Source organism: Nipponia nippon, unplaced genomic scaffold, assembly GCF_047370975.1.
Source record: "Nipponia nippon isolate SJK-2023a ecotype South Korea unplaced genomic scaffold, ASM4737097v1 scaffold_12, whole genome shotgun sequence".
Classification (NCBI taxonomy): domain Eukaryota; kingdom Metazoa; phylum Chordata; class Aves; order Pelecaniformes; family Threskiornithidae; genus Nipponia; species Nipponia nippon.
In genome coordinates, this window is record NW_028262313.1 from 20,698,147 (window position 1) to 20,719,610 (window position 21,464).

Consider the following 21,464-nt stretch of genomic DNA (forward strand, 5'->3'; position numbering starts at 1 on the left):
AATTACAGACAAAAGAAGGGATAACAAAGAGTAAACATAAGATGGAGAAATCCTGCCTTGAATAGCCAAAATTCTTACAGTCATCTAGATGATATTTTGGTTTCGTACCCAATCGCACACAGTCTTGCCCAAAATTATCTTAGTCTTCATATCCACTCCCCTTTCCTCAACATTTTTTTGTAATTTTCAAAATGCAGAAATAATTTGGGCTAAACCTTAGAGTATTTTCTTAACAATTGCTGTAATCGAGACCTTTTTGGAGATTGAGCTTCATTAAAACAGATTCATTCTCTCACCAAAAAGGACAAGTGGAACTGAAAGCATCTTATATTAAACTTCCTGCTGGAGTAACATGCATGCACACTTTCACATATATTTTTTCTATTATTAAGTATAAATTATTAATCTATACTTCAAATACCATATTTAAAACGTCATTCCTGGACAGTCTTTCTCAAATGAGTTGTCCAAGCAATAAATGGAGGATATATTTTCTTCTTAGTCATATATGATTGCCTTGTGAAAATCTTGATAATGTGAAGTTAGTGCTGTCCTCTTTTGTGCACTCCATAAACATGATTATTCATGTGCAAGAGAACAGAGGTTTTAATTCTTTTTGCGTCTGTAGAATTGCAATGGAGAAAAAAAGTCCTCAGGGATGCGAGCATGAGGAAGAGGAGGTGTGTAACCTTTAATGACTCTATGTGTGAATGATGTAGCAGAGCTTTATTGAAAAGTGGGAATGGTTGAATGTAGCAATTTGTTGTCAGGTTCCTTTGGCAAGAGATGAGGTCAGCAGAGATCTTGAAGATAAAAAGAATACCATTGTACTGTGAAAAAAGCAGACCTTCACCTTTCTGAGGGGAAGTGGCAGTGAAAGGATTCCTTTTCTGATAAAATGCCCCCCTTTCCTTTTAAGAGGAGATAAGGAATAAGAGGTGAGGCTTGAACATCAACTGTAGGTACTCTTAGCATACAGCCTCTAAGAAATACTATGTCAGTGGTGACTGTTACAGAAGTTCAGTTTAATCTCTCCAGGAATTAATTCTATTCAATAAAATGAAATTTCCCCATGGGAAGGACCCACAAATTCATTGCAGTTTATTCAGCATGCAATTTTTATGATGTTCAGGGTCAGAGAAAATGAGCTCATTTCAGTGCAGGATTTTGGTTTTGAGGAGTCAGATATTGAAGCCTGGGTATTTAGCATCATGCACCCCATCTCTAAATGAGTCTAGGGTCAAGTGGAAAGCAAAAAAATTATATCATGTAATAACTGTGTACCGAAATATACATGTAGAAAGAGATAGGATTAGCCTCACATGACACTTCACTGATTCCCTTCAATGAAATTACCCAGCCCGTTCCTTCCAGGTACGCGCAACCAATTGTCACCTTTCGTGTTAAAAGATTTATTTTCACTCTTCAACTAATTCAGCATGTACTGTAGAAAAGCTGCTTTTATAAGTTCCTCAACCAAGAAAGCAGAAAAAAGAGAAGGTGGCAGCATGAGCTAGCTGACTAGTAGCTCAAATAAGCTTTGAATTTCTATGAATCTTGTTGGCTTAGTGGAAATACTGTCTGAAAGAGACTAGCCTATTAACTAATCTGGGCGTTGAAATAATCGGGCCTAAGTCATTCCCTTAATGTATTTGTTCTACTACGGCATCAGGGAAGTAATTTATTTTTTTCTGTGACTGTTGTAAATAGCTATAGTACTGCTTTCCTAACTTGTAGATGTGTTATGAAGATGAACGCTCCAGTAATGCAGTTACATTACCAAAAGTAACATTGCTAAAGTAATGGAGGGTTTTTTTCTGGGCTAGTTGGTTGTTATGCTCTTTGCCTAAATATCTCCAACTGGCAGATAGAGACATGATAGTGGTTAAGCTGAACCTTCAGTCTTTCCCAGAATTGATTTCATGGGGTAAGTGGTATCCCTGCTTCCCATGCATTACATTATATAAAATATCATTGCTGGTCCAGTTCATGTAGAGATGATCGCCCAGTCCAAAGAGGAAAAAGGTGATTTAAGGGCCAGGGCTTAAAAAGAAAGAAAACACAATGATTTGGGCAAAAAAGAAATGGCACGAATAATAATCATTCTGCCAGCGAGAGTCATGATAAAAAGCACAGAGCAATACAAGGTCAGAGATAAGTGAGGATGGCTCCCTCCCACACTTGGCAGGCAAGCCAGCTGTGCGTGCAGCTGTCAGGGTACCTCCTAAGCAAAGATGTCACGTAACTATTGCACCTACTCATGTTTGGAGAAACAGAGGAAATGTGAAGGGATGACACCTCATCAGAGAATCTCTCTAGCATTTCCTCTCACCTAATAATGTCTAAACACCTCCAAATTCTCTCCAGTTTGCTTTTCTGCTGTCTTCCTGTTAGGTGTCCAGTTTCCTTTTGTGAATTGCTAGTTTCCTTTCACATGATTTTTCACTGCTGTACAAATAATATGGAAGGAAAAAAACTAAAACAAACTTTAGTACGAAAAACACTGTGGAACTGTTCTCTCTAGAAAATTCAGTTGTGCCACTTTATTGCTTAAGTTCAAGTATCTGCTCAAATTTTATTTTGATGTTTTCTAGCACTTAAGATTTTAATCTCATGATAATTCTTGTCATCATTTCATCCTAAAATAGATTCTTTTGAAATTAATTCAGGATTTGAGTGTGTAATATTGCTCTTATTCTTTACAAGTTGAAATGAACTTTCATATCGATGGCTCCAAAGAGGGTCACCAGCCTGTGCACAACCTGATTCCCAGCTGTACAGTTGCACAGAAAAGCAGTTGGTGTAAAGAAACAGATTTCATCACTTCTGCTTTCCATGGCTCCTTAATAGCAGACCTCTCAATACCTCCTCTTCAGACAGAGGTTGAAGTTTGAGTTTTCAGTCAAGGAGAAGGAGATGCAGAATTAGTTCTCCACATGTGGTTTTTAAATCCATTCTTCCCCAAGCTGACTACTTTAATTTATAAGGTCACATTCAGATTGCTCTCTGACTTTTCTCTGCTTCATACCCTTCCCATGTTTTCCCATTTCCCCCTAACCCGTATTTACCTTTGTGTTGTTTCTATAATAAGATAAGGCCTTCAACTTAAAATTTAGGAAGTGTACTAGTTACCGCAGCCTTGCCATAGAAATGAGTATACCATCTCATCACATAACACACACATGCAAATATTCACATACTCTGTCTCAGTGGTTGTGCTTCATGGTAGGAAGAGCTACTGAATTTATCAAACTGATAAATGCAGCTGTATGCTGCAAGCTAAAAGAATGCTACAATTTTTCTTTCTTATGCTATTTTTCAAATAAGCAAATCTCATGACACAATTTCTTTAAAGAAGAGTAAAGAAATACAGAATGTGTAATTTTCTTCTAATACTCTTTTTGAGACTTTATTAAACTATGGAAATGGTAGTATATTTAAAGATATGTTTAAGGGGATTGTTTATATCTCGGTGTTTTTCCTAAGTGTCTCATGCCTTGTTTACTGATAAAGCATTTAATAAAATTTGCAAGCAGGAGGAGGGGACAAAGGCGGGGGAATTCTGTGTCATCTCTGCAGTCGTAACATTTGCAAGCCGTGCGGCTCTCAAAGGCTGGTCCTGTGTGTTTGTGTTAAGGTAACGCACCCACAGTTTCTGTTCGTCAAACACGACCTCGTCTGTGCTCAAGTCTTCATTTTCTTTCCGTGCTGTAGACTTGATTACATTTTTAGATACGGCTTCACAGTTTTGTAAACCACTCTACTAGCTAAGGACCCACGCCTGGTTTCCCTCACTTGAGGCTGTGTGCCTTCTTTTAGCCCAAGCAAACTTCGAGTTCTATGCAAAGCCTTTATGAAAAAGACACATTGGGACTGCCAGTTTATCAGGGTCTATTCTGATGTGCCTCTTGCACATATCTTTACATTAGTTGCACATTGTTTGTATAATTTGTATTTTAGAGTTTTAAAAATGGACATTCAATATCAGTGCTTTCCAAACAGGTAGAATAAATGAGGTTATACTGGTTACTTGAAACAGTGATGTACTGTTAGAAGAGAACGTGAGAAAAGCATGATTTAGAGTGAATGATAAGCAACAGTGACATGACCCTCTCCCTCTGATCTACCCAACTCTTTATTTATATAAAAGAGTGCACATGGCTGTTGCATGATGAAAGCAAGGATGGCAATGAATAGGGAAAAAAATGTTTGTATTTTTATTATTAATGTTTTAAAGTTGATATTGGCTGCAAAAAGATATTCTAGGTAGGTGGTCAGACAGGCTCCCTATAGGACAGGAGAGAGAGAGAGAGAGATAAAATTAACATCTACCTCACATTCACAAATGTTTTACTGTGCAGATTCACTGTCAAGCTTGCTGGTTAGCCCCCTTGCATTGGCTTCGGATTATTGGTTTGGTGGGAAATAAAAACACCTTCCTCCTCTGACGTGAATTCTCTAACCTGAGGCCCACTAGCTGGTTTAGGGTTTGTTCCTCATTTGCTTGGCTTTTTGTGTTGTTTTGGGTGGGTAGGGGGTTTTTGTGTTTTGTTTCGTTTGGTTTTTTTTTTTCCTCGACAAAAATAGATACAAAACGAAAATAGTCATGAAATAAATCTTGTTTCCTGGCCCACCAAGCTAGCAAGAGATTTGTGTGTTGATCTAGAAATTCACAACTAAATGAAGGTAGTTCTAAGCTGATACACTGATACATTTCTAATGTGGGGCAGCCTCATGTAATGGCCCCAAAAGAAATCACCTTAAAATGTACTGTACTTTCAGTCCTCTGCAGGCAATCAACCCAGGTTGCCAAGGGCTGGCGTGTGTGAGCGCCTTTCATAGAAAGGGCATCCTGACATGACACTATTGGTAACTATTTCTGACTCAAAGAAAGAAAAAAAGATTAACTTTATCTAAAACGGAGTGCTAGAGGGAAGGTAAGTTTTAATTTTTGTGGACCAGATGCAGTGAGGACACTAAGACAGGATCTTCTGTTCTTTTAGAGTACAAATATGAGATTGATAATTCTGTGCTTTCTATTCTTGAAAAGATGTAAAATAAAAACCACAAAGTTGTTGAAATACAGTCAAAATTTTCTTAGCAGAGAAAGTAAAGTTTATTTGAACGTAGCATGCTATATATAAACATAATTGATATTTAAAATTAAAAATGTTTTTCCTTTTATAAATATGCTTATGAGATTTCATCTTTAGAAGCGTTCAATAGGATTAATGCTATAAATTTTTTAAAACAGCATATTGCTGAATTCTGAAAACACAGTATTCTGTCAGGAAAGTTAGTCTACACGTTCAGAGAATTTTCACCTCTGTCCTGAATTTTCTGATACTGACAAAACAACAACATAACAGACACTAAAGTAGATACTGCCCAAATATTGTGCTTTACAGCATAGAATATCTTACATACATTCTTTTTCTAAAATACACTTTCAGCATTTGAAGTTATAAAAAAAAAAAAAGAAATTAATGTGAAACAAATCAAAACCTTCATTAGAAATTGCCACACAAAAAGAAAATATCATGCATGTGGAATATTATGTGCTGTTTTCAGGTGATTCTTTTCCTGTTTGTTCTTGATTCTTAGCATTCCCTTAATTTCAAATAAAATATAAACATGCTTACATAAATGGTATATAACGTTACACAGTGGATGTGGGTTTTTTCTTACCGTATTTCTACTGTACATGAGAGAAAGCTGGTAATCTTCAGCTGAGGTCAAAGACTGTCATATCAATATGATATAAAAATTTCATGTTGTAAGTTATATTCAAGGAATGTAATTATGTGATTGTTTTAAAATTTTATGCATGGTGATTATCCCAAGAATAGTCAAATTAGTTTAACGCATACTGACAGATGGTTAGTGGGCAAAGACAAATCCATGAATAACCTGACACACTGATCAGCATTAAAATATCACATATCTATGCACTGCGAAAATGATTGCAAATTATATTAGCATTGTGTTTTGACAAAAGAGAGATCTTTCTGTTGGCACATGCTTAATACCATAAAGATAACTTAGCCCTGCTATTTCTTAACTTGCACTCTTCTATTTAATAAACTGCTAAAAATGGGTATTCTGTCACAGTACTAGCAAGGCCAGAGGTTGAATAGCAACCAAATTCAATGCTTCTCTGATTTGATTTTAAAGTTAATTTAGTAACTTAATTTCTGAATATAGAAATGAAGTTACTTCTGCAGAGAATATTCTGTTGTCAGTGACATTTATGGGCAAATATTTCCTTCTGTGCGTTCGCTGTTGAAGGCCTTTCTCTGATTCTTTTTCATTTACTTAAAATATAAAAGCTCTTTTTATAAACATTAGCATTACTGCCAACATAGAAAAGGAAAAAGTTTATGAAATCTTATACACCCATTTATCTCTTTACTACTGCATTTTATAAATAACAGATACATTTCTGTAACAAACCTGAAGCATTCAATCATATCATTGAATGTTTATGGATTAGGCATAATAAAATAATTCACTTATGCAAAATTCTCAGATTTTTCTATTGCAGGAAGACACTTTTGTGCTCTGATAGCATAATGGCTCAGAGATAAGGATTCTCTGTAATGGAGGGCTGTTAAGATGTGTATAGTCTGTACAGCTTTCTGGAAATGTTTCTTATCTTTATGAAACTCCACTCAAAGTTTAGTTTCAGAACATTTATAGTCATCAGGGCAACTTCACAACAACAACACATGCTCCAGCCCTTCCAATATTGACAGGAACCTCCTAAAAAAGGAAAAAAAAAAAAAAAAAAAAAAGGAAAAGAAAAAGGAGGAAACATTTTTAGTAGACTCGTATGGGTAGGAATAGAAGAAATTACTTGCAGATTAAAAGGAAAGCAATTTGTTTATTGAAACTAATGTACTGCTAAAAAAGTAGATTTAACTAGGGCGCTGAAAACAGTTTGGGCTTTTTGGGAGAAGGCTTTAGCAGCTGATGAGAGTTACAGGAGCGTAGGCTGGTGTTGTTGCTCTTAACTGTTGTAAAAGACCTTCGTACCCTATGTTCCAAAAGTGCGGACTGTGTAGCTACAAAAGGATCTTGACTGTTTTGAATATTTCCTCTTGGTTTCAAGGGTGATGGTCATCATATGAAACCTTGAAAGCGCCTCCAGCAGAGGGCATTGCTGACAAACACATGCCAGCTCTGACAACGGCACATTTAGGCACTTCAAGCACAAAATAATTTGTGCAACCTGGTCCGCTTGCCCATGCACTGCCTCCACCCTTTAGTCTGAAAAATTTTATACAGTTGTTTCACAGGAGAGGCAACCAATATTTTATACAAGCCCAACTACAGTATTAATGCATCTAAATATATAATTTTTCACAAAACCAGTGATAATTCTGTAACATAATAATTTTTGCTTTGTCCATTATTCAGGCAGAATTCTTCCTATCTGCAGGAAGAATTTCTGTTATTTATTAGGTAATTCTTCCTATTACCTCTGTCCACTCATTATTTTGATCGTCGTAGGACTCCACGGTATCCAGGTATGTATGGCCATCATAGCCCCCAACAGCATATAATCTGTCCCCCAGAGGACAAATTCCAACAGCATCCCGGGGTACGCTCAAGGGGGCCACTGTTGTCCAAGCATCAGTTTTAGGATCATACCTAGGATGTTTTGTGATCAAAATTAGAAAAATACATTGTAGAAATGCATTTCAAATTTAAATTACTGATACTTGCGTCTTTTCTCCTGTATTGTAGTTCAGCTTACACCATGAACTAGTATAGAGAATTATGAGTAACATGATTAAATATTTAGTTTAGCCACTAGAGGGGTCTTCAAGCACATGAAAAATGCCCATATTTTTGCTTTTTGATTACAGCCTCTCCATTTCAATCAGATTAAGCAATCAATATATTTTGAACATAAATGAGGCCTGAGGGAATGATAGCATGGCCACCAGTTGGCTCAGTGAAGTTAATTTCAATATATTCTTTTTGCTTTCTCCACAGAAATTTTTGTTTTCTGTTTCTTGTCAGAACTAATGTTTTCAGAAATTTTACTGTAAAAGAAGTTAAATATCTTGTATAGTTGGTAAAAGTTTGTAACGTAAAATGTGTCGCAGTATTTTACATCACTGTTGATTTTATTTCTGCTAAGTACCCAGTCAATTTCCAGTACAAATTCAAGTGAATTCCAGGGTAGTTCAGCTTTACACCATCTAACTGAGAACAAAACTTAGCCATTGTTATTCTCAATAGGGAGTTGAATACTTGCTCGGTTTTCCTTTCTTGTCCCCAAATGATGCAAGAGTGTCAATGGATACCCACGGCTCATTAAACAGCCAGAGGAGTTGTCCCCACTCATTGCGTTCCCTTCTCACCCAGGGCTCAAGTGTTCTCTTGTCCTCCTACATTGTGCCGTGTGCCTCCGCAGTGGCAAAGCAACATTTGACACACAATACTTCTGTTTCGGGAAAGAAATGTCCAGTATTTGCATTTTCTTAAGAGCTGTGCTCATCAGTGGAGAATACAAAAATGGGATTAAATAAGGATCAGATAAACAGTATTTTCATTTTGAAAAGTAATTACTTTGAGAAATAGCTATAAAACCAAGCTTTCACTGCTTCCTGTTGTGTGCTACCAAAATCATTAGGCCAATGCGTTAATGTGCTATGTAGTTTTAAAGTGTAAATTCAAGCTAAAGTAGTTTGCTTTGGTGAATGTTTACTTTTTTAATTTTTTTTGCTTGCTAAATGTGACCCTTACCATGTGTTTTAGCCTGATTTCCTATGGCAACATAGTTTCTTACAGAAATACGGCTCTTTCTGTCAGTCTCGTCCATCAGAAAATACCTGTAGAGTGACTACTGAATGTTTGAGTATGTGATATTTGTTACATTTTTAACCTTTTGATCAATATCAGCCAAAGTATTGGAGGAAGAGACAATTGAAAAGTATTTAGTTCCTACAATATATGACACAAGTAGCCCAAACCTGGGTTTTGGCACTTGAGAAATAGAAAGGTCATATGCTGAATGTGTCTTACTTGTTAAGTTGTCTTTACCTGGCTCCTGGGCAGCGCAAATAGAAGGTGAGCTGGGAGGAATTTGCCTCTGAGGGTTAATTGTTGTGTTATCACAAGAGCATTGGAAATCAGCTATTCTGCTCAAAATATTATTTTAAAAAGCATAATATGTTTTACAAACTTAACATTCCAATTGTGAAGAGATTTCCCTTGCTGCTATAAATTGTTTTATATTTCCTTCCTGGAATGTAATTAAAAAAAAAAAAAATCCCTTACCTTTCTACACAGTCAGAAAGTCGAGAACAGTGGTTGGAAGCAGGTGCATCGTGACCTCCCACAGCATATAAAAACCCATTGTACGTTGCAACACCGACTCCACCTCTTCTCTTGGACATCGAAGCACATATACTCCACTTGTTTGTGTGTGGATCGAAACATTCCATTGATTTTAAGCAGGAGCTCCCATCTCGTCCACCAACAGCATACAGTCTGGGATAATTACCCACAGGAAGGAAAACAATTTCGGTCTTTAGCCTTGCATTTTAATAGGAATTTTATTTGGTTAACTTCATTTAGACCACTTTAAAATTATCTTTATGCCTGTTATTTGCCACCTGACAGCTACGCTCTGAAACTTTCTTCGCACAAAGGGGTTTGCGAGCTATATTAAGGAAGTTATATTCTTCATTTGCAGTGTAAATTTTCAAGCAGTCGTATATGAAAACTAAGCTTAAAAATGCACGTCAGTTTCTTTAAACGTGAGCTATAGATGGAATTTAATTGAAAGATGCTACATATGTTTGAAACATATGGGTAGTATTCCCTATGACAGGCTTATGGAGTATTTGACATCTTAGTATCACATTAAGCTTTTTTCCTGTACTGTTAGTATGTAAAAGAACTTTAATAACATCATTATATATCAAAAACATATGTCGAAAATATATTAAATATATTTTCCTCAATGTTTGTATTTAAGAAAATCTGCTGGTCAGAATTTACCATACAGGTATGTCATCTTGTCTGTTCAGCCTAAAGGCATTTAGCAAATAACTGGAGATTTAAATCAGCTGATGCTGGGACAACAGGTAAGAATAAATGGTGGAAATCCGCATGAAGCAGCATGGGGGTTTTGTGGCTTTTTGTCAATTAATTTTACAAAGCCTGAATTTTTTTGTATTTCAACCTAACTTGGATGCTGCTAGGCTAGGATTGTATGCATGCTGGATGTAATAGCAGACGTGTTTAGATGTTAAGTGTGCCAATTGTTCAGGTCCCTTTTGAATCCTGGCTATTACTTACTGCCATGAAACTGAATTTACTTAGTGCAACTAAGTAAAGACCTAGGGAACATGTGGACTTGTCCAGTGTAAGTCACATAAAATGGGTCAGTTGAATTTTGCTTGAGACGTGCCTGTTTTTCTCCAGTGAATGGAAAAGTTTGTAGCCCGCTCTGAGGTATAATTTAACTAGAAAATTCTTGACCACTGTTAGAAGAATACAAAATTTCTAGCTCTCTTCTAATGTTTGTGAATGGAAGACAGACTTGAGTTCTGCTGTGCAGTTTGTTGCTTGACCATAAAAATCTTGAGGATTTTATTTGTTTTCTTTTCACATCATGCCATTAGATACAGTCTACTTGTTTACACAGCTTTCACAGACAGAGGAAATCACTGTATATACAAACAGATTGGTTGGGATTTTTTGTTTTCCATAATGTGTCTAGAAACATGGTAGTGTTTCCCATTCTCTAAGGAAAAGAGCAAATATACTACTATTGACTGATGTTTTCGATAGACCATTTATTGGTCAAAAAGTGTTGCTCCACAGAAACTTAAAGTCTTTTCTGGTGGGGTTGAACAGAAAAAATATGGCGTGACTTAGGGAAACAGGAAAAGGGGAAGCATTCTGCTTGGTTAGACCGCAGCAGTAGCACTGAATGATGGACACTTGATCTCGGCTTCCCCTGGTATGCCAGAAATTACGTCACCAGACTAGCAGACGTGATTTAAGCCAGGCTGGAGACAGCTTGTATCGGGAGTGATTGAGTACAGAGTCAGGATCAGGCTGGATTTCCTCTTTGACAAAGTGGTTTCCTGCATGGCGCGGTGGAAGGCACCAACAGGAGTTTCTGGTGAAGTTTATGCTGAGAACATTTCCTCTGAGATACAACAGGGATTCAAACAGGCAGTTCTGCCTCTCTTGGACTTTTGAGTTAATGACTACAATCACGTCATGTTTGAATGCAAAACCCCGACTTGTATGTGAAGAAGCTTTGCATTTGCAGATATCTCTTTGCTGACATCTTTGTTTCTGCTCTTTCTCTTTCTCTGGAATTTAAGAAGTGAACAGGGAAGCCAGTGATAAAGTTTCAGAATAATTGCAGTCTGCCATTGTAATGTTCCCGGCCCCTACAAACTGTCATTGCTAAGAGCTTTCCACACATTTAAACAGGCTTCCTAGAGAGGCAGTCGATGCCTCAAGCCTGTCAGTATTTAAGAGGCATACCCTTAGCAACATGCTTTAACTTGGTCAGCCCTGAGCTGGTCAGGCAGTTGGACTAGATGATCGTTGTAGGCCCCTTCCAACTGAAATAGTCTAGTCTAGTCTAGTCTAAATAAGAAGGAAGGTTGGCTCAAGCCATGCTTTCCAACATAACCTGGGGCCTTTTGCAAGGCTTTTGTATTTCCAGCACCAGACTAGGTTGCTGAAGAAGGAAAACAGAATTCTTTTAGGCATTAATTTATGAATTGTTCTTCCTGGCACTGAAATACAATTGCTTTCAAATAGGAACGTACAACAAGCTGTAACACACTAGATTCATACATGTGTCTGTTCCCATGTAAAAATACTTGAGTGGCATTAGTGTCTTAAGAGGATGTTTAAATAAGTTATGAAAATCTTGTTGGGAAAACCAATGTACAGTGAACACATCATCTCAGTATCTTTAAGCAATAGATGAAGGGCAGAATAAATCTGGGTAAGATAAGAAGATAGAAGGCTGTTTATTCCATACCTAATTATTAAACTTGTCTTCCTTTCATTGAGCATATCATATACCTTTAACCTTTAAAAATCATTCTTGACTGTGAACTTGTATGTTAAAGTTGTAGATGCATGCAGGAGATGTAAAATCAGAGGAATTACTTTGTTTCTGTACAAGTTCTTCCAAATGGTGCTTCCTTAGACACATTGATTTTAAAATGTAAACAAAAACTTGGAATATTTTTTAAAGTAGCTGATCTTATATCCCCATAAGTTCTATTCTAGGTGAAGGTCTGATATGCATGCAATAACATTTTCAAATTGCTGTAACTTAAAAGGGCTGAAATATGTTTAAAACATGACTGCAAGTTTGAAAACAATTTACCACACAACAGAGGAAAAGCTTTTCTTTTGTATTTTTGTGTATTACATTTTCTCTTTGTTTTCTTGAGTTGATTAATTACTACTATAAGATTGAAAAGAAAATTTAAGAAACTGTATTTCCAAGGAAGGAAGCAAATGAAAAACCAAAGAGAGTTTTTCCTGTTGACATACTTGCTATTTAATGCTGCAACCCCTACAGTGCTTCTAGGGGTTGACATGCTAGCAACGTAATTCCATTGCCGTGCTTGTGGGTCCCATCTTTCTACAGTATTAAGGTAACTCCATCCATCATGGCCACCAACAGCATACATTGGTCCTTCAAGCATTGCTACTCCTTAAAAGATAGAATTATGGACAAATTACAGTATCTAATAATTTCAGTGACCGATAGTGTATTAACTTTAATACACTATCATACTTTAATTCCCTGTATGCAGATAAGCAATTTCAGCTGGTATTAAACTACCTAAAAGTTGCTTTTTCATTTGGCGGAATAAACAAATATAAACAAAATACTTCATATACAGTGTTTCTCCGAATAAACATTATCTTTTGCCAAAAGGTTAGAGGAAAGCTGCTTTAGTTCTGATGTTCTCTTCTTGGACTTTTATCTCTTCCACTTCTGTTGACCTTGTTCTGAATCAAATTTGAGCCCCTAAAGGAGAAACAATGCTATTCTTTTAAAGAAAGGCAAAGATTGAGCCAGGAAACAAAAAATATGCCCAAACCAACAAACTATCCCTTATTCTGAGCCAGCTGAAGCTCTGTAGTCCTGCCAGCATGAAGCCTGAGTGGGTGGGTAGCTGGCTGTCCTTACTAGCTAAAGCACCATAACATTTTAATGCCTGTAAGGGGAACACGCTTTTGGAAAAGAGCTGGCTTGTATCTGTTGTCCTTGAGGCACAGGAGAGTGAACTTGGCTGTTTCTGCAAAGCTCTGCGTGGACACAGGCTGCGTCATTGTCCTTCTCCAGAGAGAAGGGCTTTGGTGCCTCCCCTCTGGGGAGCTGCTGCTGCCGCTGCTGTTTGCTTCCTTTGTTAGGTAAGGCAAAATGTTTGAATCAGGCTACTTAAAAGTTTTCTAAATCTGTCCTTTCAGGCCTAAATATACATGGCCTGATTTTTTCAAAAGTGCTAACTCTCCACAAAATCACACTGAAGCTAATAGGAGCTGTAAGTGTAAGGCAGCTTTGCAAACCAGGCTGATGCACAGATAGAAGCCTAACTTTGGGCACTTGAATTTACCCCTGTGGCCTACTTGTTGGGTAGAATTATGCCTCTACAGTTGGTAATTATAAAGATTTCAAGGAGATGTATTTAATCTGTTTTGTCTTCTTTCCCTTTGCTACCTACTAGTATTTGCTTTTATAAATTTTTCAGAATAGCTGATAAGAACCCTACACTATACTTTCTCCACCAAGCGGTGGAGAAGGTGATATAGGCCACAAAGGTTTACTGAGTAGTTCTGGATCAATCTTTTTCTATTATTCATTAAAATAAAAATATTCTATGGCATTTGAACTTGCCAATGATTTCAAGCAATACCTGTTTCTGTAAACTTAAGAGAAGGCAACTTTTTCATAAGAACTGTGCTATATAAATTGTTCAGAAATCATCATATTCCCTCCCTTACAGTCTCCTCAACTGTAAACTTATCCTTATTTTTTATAGTTCCAGAAATAAAGTCTAGATTTCACATTCAAATTATTCATTCACAGTGAATAATATTAATGATTATTGTGCAGTAAAGACCCATAGATACTAAGCCATGGCAGAGCTCTGTAAAACTTCTTGTAATTACAACATTAAAATCAGTGAGGTCGTACTTATTTCTTAACTGCAATGTTTTCTTCGGTGTGAGTAATTCTCTGATCTGATTTTCAGAGTTGTTTTGTACCTATGGGCTTAACTTAAGTCATAATTTAAAAAAAACCTAAAAATCAGATTGTTATTGTACTGCAAACATATCTCTTGACTACTAAAATTGGACAAATAGTTGATTATTTTCACTCTTGTTTATATTTTGGAATTTTCTAAAGGCAAAATTAACTCTGGAAGACCAGTTCAAGTTAGGTGAATTCTAATAAATATCACTGCCATAAAATTATGACAATAGGCAGCTCTGTCTTTGAAAAATATCTTCTACAAATATTGCCACATGTTATTAAACGCTTTAAAAAGTTATGTGAACAGTGTTTGTGTCAATCAAAATTCGTTTGTATATGATCCAAGGTATTTACAAAGAAAGAGCACCTCTTACCTAGGCCATGTCTGTGTGTTGACATAGGAGGCATTATAGTCCACACTTTGGTGATAGGGTTGAAACATTCAACAATGTTTGAAGTTTTCAGACCATCTCTTCCTCCCACAATATAGAGCTTGTTGTCAATTACTGCAACTCCAAACTGTAATCGTCTACCATTCATGGTACCAATTTGCATCCAGCTATTAGTCCTAAGGTCATATTTTTCAATTGTAGTGGTACCTGTTACAAACATAAGTATTCTGAGATAACCATGAACTGATCAGTACCCGGTAGTTTGTACAACCCAAAGCATTATTAAATTGTAAAACATTGAAATTCTGTGTGTCGATTTTTACTGTGGCTCCCTGAGAACTTCAGTTATGAAACATGAACCTAGTGAGAAAGCTGCATGAATTGCATGCATATATGATTGTCAAATTTATGAGAATAAACTGGTGGCAAGAAGGTGCAGAATTAAATGCCAGCAAATCTTTTAATACTGAAAATTTTGGAGATAAATTATATCTGTTACTCATTTAAATACCACGAGGGTAGGTTTTTTGTTGGTTGGTTGGTTGGGTTTTTTTTTAATTCCTTATGAATATGGTACCTCACAACTATGTACTCTTTAACCATGTTTGTGCTTAAACCATTAGTGATATAAAAACCTGAAAATGTATCCATGCATTTGCCTGACTTAGGACTTGGGTGTGCATCTTCGTGAATAGTTTGGATATTTTCCTTTTTATGATGGAGACAGGCAGAAGGCTGAGTTGTGTGTGTCCACACACTTGCTTCCCACATGTAGCTTCCCTGAGGTTCACCTTTGCAGCTGCCTTGCAATAACTGCTTGTCTGCTGTAACATATAAGCTGTATTTTCAATTTTTTTCAGGTCACTGAACTTCCAGTAATGTTTTTACTGCAACTACTCATAAGGCCCTAGCTCTCTGCCATTCAAAACCGACACTTTTCCATGCACTGGCTCCTGTCAGTCACTCAGCAGCCGTAATTGCTCCCTTAAGAGCTGATTTAGCACAGTGGGGAGATGGCTGAGTAACAACCAAAGCAGAAGAGGCAATTGGCAGCTGCATACACAGTCCACCCTGGAACTCTGCTTCAGCTCAACTGAAGGCAACCAGGTGCAAAAAAGAGAGCTGATTCCTGCCTGCTCCTTGACTGGGATTTGAGACTAGGGAAGTAGTATTTTGAGAATTGCAATAAGTGGTTAGTGGCTAAAGAATGATTTATAACAGCAAAACAACCATGCAATAAAGCAGACAAGAAAGGTAGCGTTCAGTTTAGAGATCTGCTAGGCATCATCTGCTATACTCAATACATTTAGTGAAATAAGAGCTTATCTCAAGGTATCTTTTCTCTCCTCTATATGCTTTTCCAGATGCATAGGATGCATCAGAAAGAAACTACGAGATCCATCTGCGATAAAAGAAAGAAATTCTACTTTTCCCCCTTTCCTGTCTTCTTTTATTCTGAGCAACTGCATTTCTTTGACTGTTCTTTCCATTTTGTTAGACTGTTTGCTCTTCTCTGCTTTGATCCCTTCTCATTTATTCTATGCTAATATGCGAGTGCCCCAAAGTTCTCTGCTTCAAAAGAAGTATCTCACAAACTAACTAAAAAACGGGAAAAATACATTAAGGTATACAGTGTGTTCATACACACCCTGTAGGCTGTAATTTTTACAGAGGCTTGAAGGTAGGTCTTGAAAGTTAATGTGGTTTAGGCACATTCACATTTTTCAAAATACCAGCACAAAAGTGGCTCTTTGATCTTCTTTTGAGCATTTGAAGTTGAGATTTGACTTCATATGCTACCTGTGATAAGTGCAAAGCCAAACCTGGTGTTCCCTGAGAGTTTTCTTTGTCACAGAAAACATATTATTGCCAGAGGTGGTAGTTACTCCCTTCTCAGAGCTGTTCTTCCAGTGCATCATAGTCTCTTAGGTGCTGCCTCCTTTATCTTACAATCCAGCACAGGCTCAAAGTATAAGTCAGAGCTGTAGAGGACAGCAGGGAGGAGAGGAAGTGCTGTTCTTCTTAACCATCAAAAGGCAAAAGTTCAAACAATTGGCTTTAATCCAAGGTAATAAGGAAAAGAGGCACCAACAGGAAGTGCAGATGTTGACTGAACCCTATTAGGAAATTTATTCTTATTTTGATAGAAGTTAGTTTAAAGATTACCTTGAATTCTTGGTTGTTTTATATAATTCCTAAATCATCAGTATCACTAACGAAACTATACAAATTGCTACAGTTTAACTTCATTTTGCTAAACTGTCCTAGGAATGTGTGTTTTCATGTTGTGATGGGGCTAAATGTGTTCTTTGCACTTGATTTGATTGCATAGAGACAGTAAGGTAGTACTGCAAGATCTCTTGTATAAGAAAAATCAGTCATCAGCAACTTCTTGCAAACCATGAAATGGATTAGCTTCTTTGTGATTCTATTGAAAGTGAACTCACACAGCTAAAAGTAATACTGTTCAGCATGTCGCTAGACTTTAAACTAATTATAGATCTTTGGCTCCAAGCTGTGGGTTTGAAGTTAAGGTTCCTGTAGAAAATTATTTAATATACTGCCTACTGAACAGAATAGTGTAATGTGTAAAGCTGTAAGCTGACTGCAGTTGTGAAAATCAAATAATAAAAACTGGAATATATTTATAACGTTTAACTTTCAACTACAAACCTGAAAAAAAACTGTATGTGAAGTCCTGAAAAAAAAGCTGCACATACCGTTGCACTCAAGAAAAAGTGCAAATCTTTATATCTGAAATGTTATAATAAGGATTGATAAGCTTTAGATAAGAGTTCTCAAATAGTTCAGTAATGCTTTTTGGTTTTATTTTCCTCTTCTTTAAAAATTTTTCCAGCCTTCTAACTTTTGTCAAAAAATGGAGCACAGGGTTCTAAACAACCTTAAACAAATCTTGAAATATTTTGAATATTATTTTTTTCTTCTGATTTGTAAAGTCAAACTATATGCACAAATTCTTACAAAACTTAATCTTAAAACCACTGTCTGGATCAAACTTCTTTAGTCTGCACTTCAGAATGTATGTATATCATTTACAAATGTATGATTCTTGCAAGAAGAAAGAACATCTACCACATAGGATTGTGTTCTGTGATTTTTTTTTTTCCTCTTTTTCATTCCTAAATTTCTTTTTTCCTGGCAGAAAGCTTTAAATAATTGTCATAAATTCTCTGGGTTGTCTGTAATACAATTAATTAATCCAATTAAATTAATTTCTGAACTTACCTTTAGTGGCATCCATACCTCCTACAGCATAAAGTGCACCCACTGTAGATTTTCTAGGCTTAGTTCGAGGACTCTGCATCATGGACCGTCTTTCTGGTAGAAGATGGTACTTCATAGCCTCCATAAGAAGTTTCTGACACTCTAGGTCGTCTGCAAACATTGGACTATTTTCTAGATCGGCTAGTAACTAAGAAATGAAAATTGAGGATCTTATGTATATCTAAATCATTAAAATTGTATGTACTTTAGTAATTAAAGTATTTGTAGCTACATACACTAATTTTCAGTTCACCTCTCACTTGAGCTTTGCTAGAAACTCTGCTTCAGTGCAAGCAAAACAATATAAAGGCAGGAAAAAAGTATTTAAGTATGATGTCTTTGCTTTATTTTTTCCAAAAACTTTCTTTTAACCTTTAGAAAAGGTTAAAATTGCAAATGTAGTACTGCACCTTCTGAATGCAAAACTACTTTTGATGTGAGTATAAGCAAATCTAAAATGTGGTACTGGACATCTCTGTGAATACTAGAATATATTAAATGAGGCATATATTTAAAATTAAATGTATATAGTGTTTTGATACTTAATCCAAAGTTGAATATTTGGAGCTTCACTCATGGAGATCCATAAAGTAGCTGTAGCATCCTGACAGTCTTTGATACTCCTGTAAGCTTTTCTAATGAGATATATAGATTCTTCTACGACACAGATACAACAGTGTAAGCTTACTATAAAACAGTATGTCCATCTCTGGAACTTATTCAATGAAATGTCTCTTACAGTCTTAAAGGACAAGTAATGTCAATGCTCAGGATAGTCAACAATAATCTAGACCCTTTTGTTTTTGTGTACTTTTTACGGCAAGAAAGAAATAAGTATTGCGCCTTATCTGTCCAGCAGTTTGGTAAATCTAAATAAATATCTTTGCATGGTGTCTAAGTTGCTGTGTTATTAGAGGAAAACTCTACTGTTGCTACTCAACAAAGAAACACTGTATTTTTGTAATACTGTTAGACTGGCATTTTTATAGAGGTCATTCTGCTGGGCCTAGTAACTACACTGGCATTGTGGGATTTTTTTTTCATCTGTCTTTACAAATAATAAACATACCACCTATACAGGTTTTTTTTTTTTAAAAAAAAAAGGGGAAGAAAAAAAAAACAACACCAAAAAACCCCAGCCAAAACCAGAACCTTTCCACGAAATTCTTTTCTCTGTCTAAATGATGCTTGAGGCAAGCATTTCAGTTGGTAGTTAAGTTCCCTGTTAGCCCTTCACTTTCATACCTGGGGTGGAAGTAGAGGCAGTCTAATATAAGAAAGCAGCATTCCTAGGTCTCGTTGCCGGTTTTGCAAATCATGCCTCACCCACATCATTAACGCCTGGAATATGGCTTCTTCATCTGGAACATTGATGTCATCGCTAGACAAGAGCTTTGCAATTTCATTAGCAGGGAGTAAAAGAAATTCCTGATTTTTTATTACTTCTATGAAGTGTTCCTAAAAAGAAAAAAGATTTCAATGCACTGATGATTTTCACACCTTGAAATAACATTTTCTTAGACAACGTAGGCTTTGCATATATTTCATTCCTGTTCTGTTCTACAGTATAGGGAAATGCAGTATATGTTCTAAAGATCACTGAATCTCCTTCTACCATTTAAGGGAGGTTTTGGTTGCTTTTTCCTGCCTTACTCTTGCAGGACTGAAGAATAATGATCGTCTTCACACTATCGTGCTTACAGAGGTGTTTGTCAGGCTTCTTATCAGTAAGTCCTGCTTCAGTGATTTGCCACTGGCAGTTTTGTGCATCAATGTGATCTTAACACTGCAGCTTAATAGAAACACAGTTTGAAGATATAATGTGTATCTTAAACATGCCAAGGGGGCATTCAAATAAACTGTGTAACTTCTGTTACAATCAGATTCAAAAGTTTTAAGGAAATTACATTGAAACCTAATCCTCTTGCAACGAGCTGTACCAGGTGTTGACTGTATGTCTCCGCTCTTAGTAACAGAAAATACAGCAAGGGAAATTAAACTCGCTATTCTAACAGTACTTTTTGGGCAACAGAAAATTGGACAAGTCCCAACAAAGGAGTCTCAGTATGTAAGCTATTGCTGTGATAAAACTCATCAGCTCCAGAAATGGCAATGAATATTAAATCCCTAGGATCTTTCAAAGAATTATTTTTCATAAAACAATATATTGTACAGTTGAGTTACAACAATATTAGAATTGATATTAAAATATATTAAGTATGCTTGCTTCTGCTAATTCCAAAGGAAAAAAGAGATTTTGTTAACAGAGATGGGGTTTTTATGTTACTTGCAAAGAAATGCATGTAGGATTTCATGTCTGTATTTGAAATGTTAATTTCCATTTATGTACCTGGAAGTAATATATCTTATTTAGGAACCAGACTGAAATAGGGCAGATGAAGAAATTTTAGTAACTGATATTTGTATTATTTGTTGTCAGTAGTTTCTTAGCTTTCTGTAACTCTTCAAGAGTACCAAGGATGTAAATATAGAAGTATCAGTGATTAAAGGAGAGGTTAACTTTGCTCTGTTATGCATATCCTGCTCTAATATTTTGTGACATTCAGAGAACAGGAACAGGAAGACCAGTCCACATTTAGTTACAAATATAGCACAAGATGTTTATCAGAACAAGCTCTATCTGCACGAAAAGATACCAGGCAGGAAACTGTTAATACTTTGCATCAATGGCTAAAGTTGTTGAAGGGGAAGGTCTCCATTGTGTGTGTTTTTATGGAATGGATGTAGTGTTTATAGCTGATTATCTTCTGAAAACGTTTAAATACTATTAGTTCATTTGAATGGTCTCTATGTTTGCAGTACAACTTTACAGATTTTCCCCTGAGGTACACGTTTGCAAGTGGCTGAGGTTGGCATGAAACAAAACAGAATGTTTTATTTGTCCTCTTCCACAACACTTGTGTGTGTATACATTGTTATGATCTCTCATTCTCCAAAGTTTTTTAAAATCAGTTCAAGGGTTTAAAAGAAAATTTTCTTTAAGGTTATTTCAAAGAGTGCAGATTTCCTCTTCTGTCTCTAAATTGTTGGTAGCTGCAAACTTGATACGTGGTTTTATGACATTCAAGGTCCTCTTTCATGGCAACATTCTCAATCTATGTTGCACACAAGGTACAGGAGGTGGTTCTAGAGGTGGAAATGCTCCCGGTTGTTTTCAGGAAGGCATAGTGTAAAGCCTGCATATGCATAGTACTGCTGAGTCTCATAGATTCACTATGATCCTTCACATTAACAGTGTTCTTGAAGACCCAATTGTCATTTATGTGATGCACAGTTTTAAAAAATAGTAAAAGTCTACTCCTAGGGAAGACTGGAGGATTCAAATGGTTAAAAAAAACTAACCAAGAAAAGGCTCTCTTATTGTCTGACATCGTAAAATCATATCTCTAACCATATAATTTTATTTCAATTTTGTGGAAATCTGGACCATGAATTTTAAATGCTTAAAGTTGATGCCCATGTGCTAGGGCTGGTGGGAGAAAAGAGGCAACAGCGGA

General features: G+C 36.3%; 1 protein-coding gene across 1 annotated transcript in view; it reads right to left on the reverse strand.

The window, feature by feature from the left end:
- Window positions 1–5,081: 5,081 nt before the first annotated feature.
- Window positions 5,082–21,464, reverse strand: part of KLHL4 (kelch like family member 4) — a 46,619-nt gene continuing 30,236 nt past the window's right edge. The window contains exons 5-11 of the mRNA XM_009465268.2: window positions 19,192–19,404; window positions 17,908–18,094; window positions 14,644–14,868; window positions 12,556–12,718; window positions 9,292–9,504; window positions 7,482–7,653; window positions 5,082–6,762 (exon numbers count right to left, since the gene is read on the reverse strand). Of these exons, the coding sequence (XP_009463543.2) occupies window positions 6,703–6,762; window positions 7,482–7,653; window positions 9,292–9,504; window positions 12,556–12,718; window positions 14,644–14,868; window positions 17,908–18,094; window positions 19,192–19,404 (1,233 nt within the window). The 3' untranslated portion in view covers window positions 5,082–6,702. The remainder of the gene's footprint in view (window positions 6,763–7,481; window positions 7,654–9,291; window positions 9,505–12,555; window positions 12,719–14,643; window positions 14,869–17,907; window positions 18,095–19,191; window positions 19,405–21,464) is intronic.